Source organism: Poecilia reticulata, chromosome 20 (genome assembly GCF_904066995.2).
Source record: "Poecilia reticulata chromosome 20, P_reticulata-male-v2, whole genome shotgun sequence".
NCBI classification, from domain to species: domain Eukaryota; kingdom Metazoa; phylum Chordata; class Actinopteri; order Cyprinodontiformes; family Poeciliidae; genus Poecilia; species Poecilia reticulata.
Window position 1 is genome coordinate 24,853,180 of NC_088849.1, and position 13,633 is coordinate 24,866,812.

Below are 13,633 nucleotides of genomic sequence, written 5' to 3' on the forward strand. Positions count from 1 at the left end.
GTAGATTGATACTGAAACATAATTTAGCTCAGAGGAATGACAGCAGAGCTCCGAGCCGCCTTAATGATGTGCAAATTAATTAGAGGGCATGTCAGAGAAAGATCACTGTCTGCAGATTCATCTCAACATAACAACGTATAATTGAAGTTTACACACTATGGGAATGTTGTGAGCAAGCATTTACCGTCTTACAGATTTTATTCGCATTAAAATGTTTTAAATAAAAACAAAAGCCGTTTTTAAATTATATGAAAAGTAACATTTTATTTTATTTTAAGATAAATGAGAGGAGAGAAACAGAAAACTGAGAAACCAGATTCATCAGCACAGTCGTTTTATAAAAACAGGCCCACAGCATCACAGATCCACCACCATGCCTTACAGTGGACGTGAGGCGTTTTCCCACTTATTCAAACTCACCTGCTGCATTTTCTTCATCATCTATAAGCGACACATCAGTGTCATCTGAGGAAAGCATTTGGTTCCAGTTAGTCTCAACTGAACTGACCCAACGCTGCATGTTTACATTTGCCATGGTAGGAAAGAAATGTAAACAAACACCTGGCATGTGGAGCATCAGACGGTTGCTATGGAAACTTAGCGACCCCAAGATGTTACCGTTTTCTACTGTTTTTACCTCTATTAGCATTTTTGTTACTTTAGGTGAGAAAAATGGCAACAATTCCTTTAGTTCAATGGAAATGTTTTCATGTCTTTCCCATTTTGAAGAGTGGCTAGGAAGGACGGACGGACCGACCGACGGACGTTATTCATATCTGTATCGTTCATGAATCTGTAAACCTTCAATTCTCCTTGAACCAAAATATTTCAGATTTTGGTCCAAACCAAAACATTTCCACCTGAATTCCTTCGATAATTACAAAACAGCAAAACAGCCTGGCGCCTATCCACCGAGACGTCCCCCCGAAACAGAAAAAAAAAAACCCCACATTTCCATTCCCCCTTTGTTAATCTTTCCCTCCTCAGTAAACAAGTGTTGATTATGCAGTTACTTTATGCCCTGCAGGCTCCGACACAAACAGAGCGATAAACAGAAGCCGCCCAGAGAACGAGCCTCTCGACGCAAACAGCCATCTCGCCAAACATCTATGAGGCAAGAACGAGCCGAATCAGAGCAACAGTGGGTTTTTATCTGCGAACGACAGAGCCCAATAAACAGCTGTTTCCTGTGGCCGCGCTGCACTGCAGGATGTGTCAGGACGGCTGCCGCCTCAGTAATCAGACAGCCGACAGATGACAGGACACCTGAGGTGTTTTGGACTGTAACACAGCTGCTGCTGCTGCTGCTGCTGCTACTCCTCAATGTGTCCTCGCGCCTTTAATTTTGCTTTTAATTTTCTCTCCCCAACTCACTTCAAACACACAAATTCGTGGATTAAAGCAGAGCAGCCAAACCAAGAGGATATCGGAGCCTGGGAGATTATTTGGCAGCCTTTCGCCCCCTCTGCACCCAATCTGCCACCGAGCGACAGGCAGACCGCGCCTCAGCTTGACCTTGGCCAGAGGAGAGGCTGAGTCATTAGCATAGAAAATGTTGTGCCTTGCAGTCTCACTGGTCATTGTAAACATCACAGAGACTGGCTCAGCTTGTAAGCTTCCCCCTGCAGACACTTGCATCACCACTGGGCCAAAGCCAAATCTTTTTACAGGCGTACAGATACAGTTTTTGAGGAGGGATTTTTCTCTAACAGGAATGAAGAAAAGGGCTTACACTTTACAACGGTAAAGAAACAAACCCAGTTGTCAGCACCAGCCTCTGGTGAGGAGCGGTTGGTTTTCACGCACGTAATTTACCTCATCTTCTGTGAAAAAGTTCAATAGTTTTGGTCATCTGAGAAAGCAAAACTCATACACTGCAAAAACACAAAATCTTACCAAGACGTTTTGGTCGAGTTTTTATTGCAAATATCTTAGTACACTTGAAACAAATTACTTTTGATCAAGAAAAAATAGCTTGTTTTAATTCATAATTTCTTAATATTTCACTTATAACAAGATATTTCCCCCATATTTTTAGATAAATAATCTGATAATGAAACAAGTACTTTTTTATATCAATATTAAGAAATTATTTACTTAAAACAAGCTTCCATATCTTGCTGAGAAGTTACTTATACAAGTTTATTATGATATTTCCACTAGAAACTAGACCAAAGTACTTGGTGAGACTTTGTGTTTTTACAGCGCATATAACAGATTTATTACTCAGAGTGAAATATTTCAACTCGCTTCTGATGAAAACTCAAAATTCAGTGTCTCAGAAAGTTAGGATATTGTGAAAATCTTATGGCATGCTCGTGGAAAGTTGAGTGAAAGGAAAAAATGTAGCAGGAAAAGGTTACGCAACAGGAAGGAAACCAAGCATTTCTGGGTTTTAATTAACTCTAAAATTACAAAAAGTTAAAGATCTATTTTCTTCTGGAGTCTACAAAGTAAACACGGGATGGCTAACTTTACCTGAGTATTTGTTTATCATGTAGCATTTGACAGGTGTAATTTTAGATAATGCCACACTGTAATTTAAAAACAAAAACAAAAACCAGTGAGGTGATTCTGGATCATTTCCCACATGGAAAAAAAAGAAGAGCGCAGTGGAGAGGAGAGAGCCAGAGCTGAACACAACTTCCGAAGAACCAACATTCGTGCTTTCAACATTTCTCTCCAGAAGACTGAGTCATTTGTACGAGCAAAACTGAGAAAGACTCCAACAGATACCTTAACCAGCTAAAAATAAAGGCCGTATTGATAGTTTTTATCCACAAAGCGCCTAAACCCTGCTGCTGCCGAAGTGAAAAATGCTGGGAGAAACATCAGATTGACACTGGAAGCTCTTTAAACGCTAACGGAGCTCTGCAGCAGTAGTACTGGTGGCACTACTGCGCGCTCCGGTTTGAATTAAAAAGGCTTAAAGACATTGCTCATCACTGTTTTGGCTAGACGGAGCCAGGCAGATGGACCATTAGACATTTATCCAGAACGTATTTCAGCCTGAACAGAATGATGACGTTCCTGTGACAATATTTTATTAAAATTTATAAAATCTAAATAACCTACAGCATTATTACTGCATTGTTTCTACATCTAAAATATTACTCAAAGTCTATTGTTACAACTAATCATGGATCCTTTTAAGGTCTAAATTTGGAACGAACTACAACTCAGCCCAAATCATTGACAGTTAATTACTTGGTCTAGATCAGTGGTTCTTAACGTTTTTTGAGGTACCGAACCCATCAGATTCATATGCGCATTCACTGAACCCTTCTGTAGTGATAATTTTATTTTATTTTTTTTTAAATTCAAGACACAGGGGTGACCCAACTAGTGGGTCACCCCAAGATCACCAAGTCTTCTTAAAAGGTAGAGTCTCTGAGAACAGTTCTTCAAAATATATTCAGTGTTTTCAGCAAAGTTGAGCTGACTGTCCAGGAACGACCCAAGGTATTTAAAATCTGCCACAGTTTCAACAGGTTGACCATCGAGAAAAACTGGAACCACTTTAAGGTCTTTAGGTCATTTAATTAGCTCTACATTCTTAAGAGAATGAAAAATTAATAATAAATAATAAAGACTTTGCGGTATTCTGATTTAGTAATGTAATTATATTAGTTGTGTTACCACCCCCACGCCACTAGAGGCAGTACCAACCCCGAAAAGATGCGACTAAGGAGCAGATTTAGAAGTACAGCCACAGCTACAGAATTTGGTAAAAACTGAGTTTTGCTGAAGTAAATAAAGACACAAGTTTAAATCCATGCTGAGAGTGGAGCTCCTTCAATCAGGGCTCCTCTGCAGCTCTGATTGGCTCAGCAATGTAACGTGATCCTCTGATTGGCTCAGCAATGTAACGTGATCCTCTGATTGGCTCAGCAATGTAACGTGATCCTCTGATTGGCTCAGCAATGTAACGTGATCCTCTGATTGGCTAAGCAATGTAACGTGATCCTCTGATTGGCTAAGCAATGTAACGTGATCCTCTGATTGGCTAAGCAATGTAACGTGATCCTCTGCAGCAAGTGATGGCAAAGCGGGGCGTCATCACGACTTTACACAAGTGTGTCTTTACCTCCGCGGTCGGCAGAGGCTCCGCCGAACCCCTGGGGTTCGTTAGAACCCAGGTTAAGAACCACTGGTATAGATCATCTGATCAATGAGTATAAATTATCATCAGCAGAAATCCAAGAATAAACTATGCATTACACGTTAAGACATTTACAGTCTTCCTTTCATCTCTCACTGTCAGTTTTCCGTCTATTAGGACATCTGACAGGACATCTGCTGTAAATTAGGACCAAAACTGTCACAACACACAAACTGCAAACACAGATTTAATGTTATGAAACGTTTTCTTCGTGAAATTATGGTTCCAATCCTTAGAGCAAACTCTTATTTGTCAGATGAAGATTCCCGCTGTGGTTGTAATGCTTGAATTCAAACTAATTATTCTGTTATAATAAGTTTCCCCAGTTCACAGTAATTTCTACGACATTTTCACAGCGTAACAGATCAGAAGATGTATTCCTCAAACCAAACATTTTTAAATCTGAGCTGGAAGTATCATCCACTTTAAAGTTAAATTAGAGCCTGAAATGTGTCTAATTTATCCCCACAAAATTCTGCATTTAACATTTTGCTCACATTTACCTATATATATTATTTCACAGACATTTCTAATACCATTCACATTTACCAGACTTGTATTGAAGTTGAAGATGCGTTTTATCTCCGAGTCAAAGCTTCATCCATCAATAAATGATGAGTGTAAATTACTGGGCTTTCAGCGGTCCATAAATAGGAGTCACAAGGTTAGATGTTGCCGTATCGCTTTGATTAATGTTTAAATGTCAAGGAAGGAAGGAAGAAAAAAAAAAAACCTGAAGGAAGGACCAGGATTCTTACGCTGCAGGTGGACAGTTACGAATAAACAAAGCTTTGCATGAATTTTCTTGATGCTCAGGTGGGATTTGATGCATTAAGCGTCACCTGAATCATCAGAGATTCCAACAATAAACCTTCATGTTACCGAGAAGCAGAAATGTGAATTATGGCATCATGTATCTCTATCACAACATCCATCGGCCTGCAGATCCACAGATGCTCTGCTGCTGCAGCATGTCAGAAAGAAATCTGTCCGCTGAATGCCAACACATTTCCCCGTTCCAGTTTAAAAGTAGAAACAGGCAGGAGAGCTTCGATCGGCGAGTTACACCGACAACGGACACACACATCAGCTAAATTAATGCAAATGGCCGATGAGTACAACACTCATTTATTTTCTAGGCTGTGTAAAGAGGAAGAAAATTAATAGAGTTTTTAATTGTAATTTACCTGCAGGAAATTAAGAGCTGCATGTCTGAAATGATAGTGAAGCAACAGACATTTTTATTGCTTTCGCTAATAAAAAACATCAGGGCATAAGGAGGGAGAAGCGTAGAAAGCCTTTTAGTGTACATGTTTACAGCATAATTTTTTTAAGGAGATTAAATGCTTCCTTTTATAAGGAGAAGATGCAAATGTCAGTTTGTTATTATGAGGCAGTTAACCGTACATAGCCATTTTATAATTTTAATTTCACCTTAACCAAGGGCAGTAGTCCCTTTATTGCAAATGTTTTACATGTTTCACTTTCCAAGAAGTAGATAAAAGAAAAAGTCAGTCTCGAAAGTGTAAAGTATAGCAAAATAAATTCTTTAGTGTTCATATTGAGTTGTTTTTTTTATCCTTACATAGTTTTGACAAAACTATTGGTGTAATTTTTTTTATTATTATTTTTACAAGGACATGTACAGTGGTGGAAAAAAAAAACATTTCAGTCCCTACACTGAAGGTGGCTAACGATGGTTAGCGTAGCTTTTTATAAATTACCCCTATATGACTATTTTCTATCTCTAAATTGCAGTAGTCAGGGCAAAGTGAAAGAAGGCAGAAAGCACCTTATGTTTGTTTTAATTTTATTAAAATTATCACTTCAGTTTAAGAGATTAATGACAAATGTCAACCACTAGCTTCAAACCATACGACATTGCTAGCTTAGCTTAGTATAAAACAAATTGTTAACTTCACTGGGCTACTTTAACATCTACACGTTTTCAAGAAGTCAAAAGAGAAAAAGTTCTTCTGACTTCATGTTCCTTACATTTTTACTAGGAAACATGAACCTTTTTTTACCACAAACGTTCAAGACTCTGCAGAAGAAATGCAGCCCTGGCTAACAGTGGTTAGCTTAGCTCGATTTAAATCACAAAGTAAACCAAAAATGTCTATTTTCATATCTGATTACAACGGATTAGAACATAAGGAAAAAGGAGGACAGAAATTGACAGAAGTATGTGAATACTGTCAATTTCTACATTAGCCTATACACAAAACCACAGCTAGCATCTGTTAGCCTTCCTTAGTTTAATCAGATTTGAGTCCCAGATGGATTATTTCAAATGTAAATATCACTATATTTGTTTTGTTTTTCAATAAATGAAATGATTGATATAAAATAGCCTATTAACTAATTTATCTAGTGAACAAATTATCTAAATATCCATTTAATTCCCAGTATGAAGAAAACGCAAAACAAAGACTTAATATAAAAATAAAAAGACAGAATCTCTCATCTACCAAGATTCCACTGCATTTTTTAGCTAAAAGAGAGAAAACGAATCATTTACTAAATATAAAACTTTACCTTCATACAGCCAGTCAGTGAGTCCGTTGAAGATGACGCTTTCCTTGCCTGTAGACACCAGACGAATCGAACGGCTCTCCACCTTAGACCGGTAGTAGATGTTGTTCTCAAATATGAATATCTACAGGGGATAAAAACAGATGATCAAATTGATGCCACCCAGCAAGTGAAGAGCTTTTATAAAGCCGAATATTACATTGAAGTGTTACTAAGCAACTAATCAATTAATTGCCTGATGAATTAAATCGTCCTCTGTAATTTCCATTCTGTTGATTCATATTTTTTGAAGGGCTATTTTGTTTACAAAGACTTAATCATCTTTGGTTGCTGTGTTTTATTTTGCATATTTAAAAAGTTCTGTACAAAATGAAAGTTTGAGGAGATGAGCTTGCATTGTGCCATTATCAATATATTACTTGAAAATCAAATAATGTTGTCAAAACAACATCATCATCATCGTTATCAGAAAGATAAAAAGCCAAAATGTTAAAACACACTGGCATGAAAAAATGCACCTATTAGTCTAACTTGGATAATTCATTGCGTCATATTATGACACAATGTTAAAAATACATAGTTTTTTTTAAAACAGTTCTGTTACAATGCAAATAAAAGTCTTATGAAACTGCAAACCCTAGGGAACGAGGTTTTGACTTCGACTCCAACCCCACACAGTCCTGCAGGGCTTTCAAGATAACTGAAGGTCAATTCAGTCATTAAGGAGAATAATGGACCATCGGAGCCTTACAGTAAGCGAGGAAAGGCAAGGCTGCCCTTTGGGTGAGAATTTTAAGATGTTACTGCTTTAATACACCACATGGAAATCAATGCTGTTGCAGAAAAAAACTAATTTGGCATGTTAGGAAGTAAATGTCTTGGCCTCGAGGAAGTGTCTTGGTAGTGGTTTCAGAGAGATTCTCGAATAACTATTCGCTCTGTGCAGCCTGAATGATAAAGCTTTGCACAGCAGGATGTCCACTTCTGTTTCAGCCCGCTTTGGTTTTTCCTTCTTCTAAAGCAGGGGCGTCCAACTCGCTTTTATTTTGAACCACATCAAGATCATGAACGCTCTTAAAGGGCCGGTTGTGCCTGAATGTATCAATAAATCCTATTAGAACTGTCTCTGCATTTGTCCCTCCATAATTTAGCATTATTTTGCAGTAATACTCAACATTTGTTCTGGTGCTAATTTTGAAATATTTGCAACAAATATTGCAATATAGGTATGATAACAAATTAGACTTTTTATTACTAGCAACTAAGTGTATTGGTAAAATACACTGCCACCTGCAGGTGGGAGTTGGCATCACTTAAATGTTTTTGATAATTGCTCTGGGGAATTTTTAATAAACTCTCTGCACAATATTATTGATTTCGAGTAAATTTCCACGACCTCAGTAAAACTGGAAGTATTGACGGATAAAAACCGCTTTGGTTTGATTAATAAAACAATATTTAAGGTTCTACTTATGCAATTCCTCTGGAGTCTTGAGGGCCACATAAAAAGCTGGGGCGGGCCAGATTTGGCCCCTGGGCCTTGTGTTTGACATGCTGTGTTTGAATTGAAAACCAGCCAAGATATCAGCAATCTATCCACTCGCCACACCGTCTCTGCAGTTTGACATTTAGCATTTGTGGTGAAAAATTAGCCACTTAAGTTTCTTCAGCAAATGCTGCATCTTTAACGGAAAAAAATATAGCAGAATCTGTCACAATTAGTTTCTCTTGAGGAGGCGCAAGCTGTGGGCCTCATGTGCTTTGGTGACACTCCAATGCACACCAAGTCCCGGTATAGACGCCAATCTAGGCCACAACAAAGAGAGGAGACCTGGCCCTGTTCTCTGAGGGAAGGTGGTGAAAATCTGCTCTGAGGATAACTGGAGCACAAAACAGTTTGAAGACGGGGGATAGTTTGTTGGGATTATGGAAGTGAAACTGAAACAGCTGCAACAAACAGCATTACTCTGCTGGACTCGGAGAAAATGAACTGCAGGCTCATGTTTTCCTATACTTTGCTATTTGACTTAATTTGGCGTCTCGGTGTATTTCAGAGCCAACGTGACTTACGCATTTTACCAGATTTTTTTTTACTTCTTAGTCTCCAAAAGACACAGTTACTATTTAATCACGGCTGGACAATATGTCTAACAAACAAATCACAATAAGATCACTTCATATTAATCAATAATGGATAATTATAGATTTGTTTTTGTTTTAAACATCCAAAATATTGCCGAACTGGAGGCATGACCTTTCATGTTTCATCCACAGTTTTCTCTCCAAACACGGTTGCAAAACCTTAAAACTGCTCCTGCGCAAGTCACTCAACAGGTTGTTGCTAGGTAACCACACAGAATGACTGAGTTGCTAGGTAACCACACAGAATGACTGAGTTGCTAGGTAACCACACAGAATGACTGAGTTGCTAGGTAACCAAAGAATTAAGGTAGTTGATGCCACCAACCTAGCTTAGCTGGCCGAGTTTGAGCTAAAGCCTTTCCTCTGCCTACATCCCCCAGAATGCCGTGCTGTTCTGGATCAAAGGTCAGTAAAATTATTGAATGTTCTCTCAAGTGTATTATGTATTGATATTGATCACGTGTCTATCATGATATATATTGTTAATGATTTATTTCCCGGCCCTAATTACGGATGACTTGCTTTATTTTGGCCTATCGCAAGTAAATATTATAAGGAAAATATCTTGAAAATAAAACTAAAATTTGAAATAATTCAAATGGTGTTAACATTTTTGGTAAGCACCGTAATTTTGTAGTAATTTTTTTGTAAAATATGGATATATAGATATATATTTTTTTAAATATAAAACCTAATTTTCACATTTCCGCCAATAAAAATGTTCTTGTACTTTAACTTTAATTCTATGATTAGATATCTCAACTCATCAGATGATTTTATGCTACTTTCTGTACACCAACCCTATCAATTTAGCAGAGCTGCCAATCAAAATCAGGGATCAAAAGGCATTTTAAATTGGTTTTTATACCACACAGATTTACAGATAGAGAATAGTCAGTGGACAGAAATTAAATAAAAAACACTTCCTATATCCCAAAGCCAACTGGAAGGTATTTTCTACGTCTTTTGACTGACAGTCAGCCTTATTGAACTCATATAAAAAGTGGGGCACCAACATGATTTGACGATGCAAATCAGACATTTCTAGTGTGATTAATTAGCAGGAACTGTGTTCAGAAATTAATTTGGGAAAATGCCTGTTTTGCAGTTTCTTGCCATCTTGTTCATCTCTGAAAAGCAACAGAAGAATCAGGCCTGCTGAGGCCTCTAAGTATCCGCACTTCTGTGAAAGAGAATCGGCTCCATGTGGAAGATTAGCCGCCTACAGAGTGCAAAGAAAAAAAATTACAGGGGGATTTACTTTTCATGGCAAAAGGACTGCAAGAAAATCTTTATGCTGCGAATTTTCCAGACTACACGATTTTCAGAGGCCAACAAATAGCTTGATGCGAGTAGATGACAAAAAAAGGAGGCCCAATGAAGAACATGAAAGATTTGAGAACAGAATACAAAATTGACTGATTTACAAAGATGAGATGTAACATTTAACAACATTTCTCCCTCAGTCCCATGTTTCCTGTTAACACATCTCAGCTGCTAGGAGCGAAACCACAGCATGAACGATGAAGCAAACTTTGAGCCCACATCAATCTACCAGTGAGCTAATTAATCCTCCGATCAGATAACGGGTAATTAATAGCATTTTGCTTCCGGACGTAATCACTTACATTCTGACCGCCCTGTAAACCAGCACGCTGAAGCTCATTAAGACTCCAGCTGATCTGACGGAGCGACGAGGGAGAAGATGGACAACGGCTCAGCAGGAAGAAACCACGGCTTCTTTAGCTCAACCTGAATCGGTTTGCCTAGACAATAAGTGTGGTGACACTTTATTTGAAGGGGGGTGAATAAGACGGTCATGACACTGTAATAAACATAACACCTGTCATGTTCATGACAAGTGTTCGTGACATACAACATGACATAACACCTGTCATGAACATGAATAAGCCCTTCATGAATATTTATGACTGTTGTCATTATTAGGGCTGTAGTGATACAATAATTTCACGGTGTGATATATATTGCGATATTCAGCAAACGATACAATTCAATACACTTTTGCGATTTTCTGAAAGATTTTAGAGGGACAGAGTGATTTTGGTGACATTTTGTGACTGTTATAGAGTTGGATTTAACTGAAAACTGATTAAAAGCACCAACTACACAACACCTGGCTCTGGTTGGACACAGACTTAAAGTGGACAGCTGGACAAAACGAATCAAAGAAGTGGTGAGAAAACATGTTTCTTTTAATTGAAACAGCACAAACTGTAGCTTACATGCATTTGTAAAGTAAATAAAGTCACCAAGTACCTGCTCTGAATAGTTTGATACCTTTTTAACACTTAACATCTGAAGGAATCACTCTAAGCCTGATGACCTGATCACTCTCCCGGTGAAGCAAGCAGTGAGTGAACAAGGTGACAGTTGGACGTTACGATACGTGCGGATGAATATCGATTTTTTTCTAGGAAATAAAATATCAATATATATCGCAAAGTTGATATTATTACACAGCCCTAGTTGTCATAAAGCGTCAATCGGTAAATTATGACACTTTTAATACAAAGTTGACATTATTGAAAATGTCTGTTATGACAACTTGACATTAACCAAGAAATCATTACTGTTTAAACTTTACCTTTAATAACATAAAGTTACCTAATTTTTAAAGTGCAATCAGTACTTTTATATCAGTAATGATTTCTTGGTTAATGTCAAGTTGTCGTAACATGGACATTTTGAAAAATGTCAACTTTGTATTAAAAGTGTCATAATTTACCAAATGACGCTTTATGACAACAAATATTCACAAAGGCTTATTCATGTTCCTGACAGGTGTTATGACATGTTTATTACAGTGTAATGACATGTTTATTACAGTCTTATTCACCCCCTTCAAATAAAGTGTCACCATAAGGGTTAAAGTATGTGCTCATTATGTCTCCAGAGGGTCAGAAATGTCGTCACCAATCAATGATGAATCTGCCTCATGAACCGAAGCAATGAAAACCACTTGAGGCCATAAATTATGGATGTTGGGAATAAAACCTTGGATCTTGTCCTTGACAGCCAGTTGGAAGGCCACGAGTATTTTATGTAACTGGAGAACAACTTTGGCAAGGACAGGACTCAAACTTTTAGCTCTAAAATATTTCAAGACATACACGGCAGAGTGTAAAACTAATGCTTTCTTCAATTCAAACAAGTAAGAAAGTCTATAAAAAAAACTAAACAATTCTTGTTCAAACATGGCCGCGACAATACAGTTTTACAATTTGCAGTACCATGGTTCCGCCACACGTCGCGCTTATCGGGTTATTACGGTAATTTCACTCCTGCCGTTTCAGGGAGCATCTTTTACTTCGGTTTAATCTGATAAAACACTCTTAACAGACGGTAAATTGCAAAAATAGCTGCTAGATAACCCTAAAATAATGACCAATAGAACTACAAAATATTTTTGATAAAAATCTACCCACTCCTAACCATTTGATGAAGGAAAAGCATTTTGCAAAAAATAGAAAATACCTTCAATACCTCTTTATTCTTCTTATGTGTTTGCAAAGTTTCACAGTTATTAAAAAAAGAAGCTGAATTTCTGATTTACTAATAAATCACATTTCTGTGGCACAGAGATGTGAGAAGGAAATCCAAGCTCTTCAATAACATTTTATTTAATTTCCACATTCTTAAAAAAAAAACTGATTAGCCAGCAAGAACTACAGTATATTTAAATATGTCATATCTTCTCTTTTATGCAAGAAGCATCTACTTTATTTTACTGGCGACGTCAACATGGTCTCTATTAAAACAAGGGAAGCCCTCATGCCACCCTGCTATAATTTTAGATTGTTTAACAACAAGGAACATTTTAATGCATCATTTAGTTTGTTCTCTTCCAGTCTGTGTCCGTAAGGGATGAGGAGCAGATGGCTCTCAGCTCTTTATAAGAAAAGCAGCTTTTATGAGTTTCAGCCTTTAAAGCCTCAAGACATCTGCACATTTATGAATAAGTTTCAGGTTCAGAAATGAGAGGAGGAAAATGAAATAAGCTGTTACCTCCCTGTCCTTTGTCTACATTTCAAGGAGAGTTTAGAGTAGATTTCAGTTGTTAAATATCTCTAAAAGTCCCCTTGGTTCTTAGAAGTTGGCATCTTTTCATAGAGCATTCGATAAAACCTAAGCTCTCACCTTTCAGCCATGTTTTTATGCTGTTTATTCAAAAAGCTAATATCAACTTTGTGGCCCACAAACACTGAACTAAAACGCTGTAATTTTAAACCGAGTCCAGTTTGCAGACTTGCTCTTACAATACATCACCAAACTGGCAACTTTAAAGGCAGAAGCAGGAATAATGGAGCCTCCTGTTTGTTTCTGCTGAGTTGCCTTTCTGGCTTCTGGCTTTAAATCAAACGGCCAAGTCGGTGAAGACGTGTTTCTCCACAGCTTCTTGCTGCAAACTTCAACTACAAAGGAGAGAAATCCTAATCCTGCTTTCGCTGTTCTTTAAAGAAACAACAGCTTTATACAGTTAATCAGAAACGAACATTAAAAAGTGATAGAAAATGAGGGTTTGCTTTTCGTCTGGGGAGTTGTTGTCCACATTAAGACATCTAGAGTTGATCAAATGGGCTCATGAATCCTCACTTTCTTTGTTTAGGACAAGATGTTTTCAATCGTAAAGGTAGAAATATCACATTTGGAGAAGAGATCTGTAAAGTTTATGTTTTCCCAAACCTGTTCTTGATTATTAACTTAGGATATATTAGCCAGTTATGAGATGTAGCTAACAAATTAACCACAAACACAAATAAATGCAAAGCTAGT

The 13,633-nt window shown here is 37.6% G+C and overlaps 1 protein-coding gene across 6 annotated transcripts in view; it reads right to left on the reverse strand.

Annotated features, from left to right (window-relative positions):
• The window catches only part of dpp6a (dipeptidyl-peptidase 6a), a 310,510-nt gene that overhangs the window by 22,966 nt on the left and 273,911 nt on the right, over positions 1–13,633 (reverse strand). For all 6 annotated transcript variants that reach the window (XM_008396391.3, XM_008396394.3, XM_008396392.3 and 3 more), the window contains one exon: positions 6,701–6,821. In XM_008396391.3, coding sequence (XP_008394613.1) covers positions 6,701–6,821 — 121 coding nt within the window. The remainder of the gene's footprint in view (positions 1–6,700; positions 6,822–13,633) is intronic.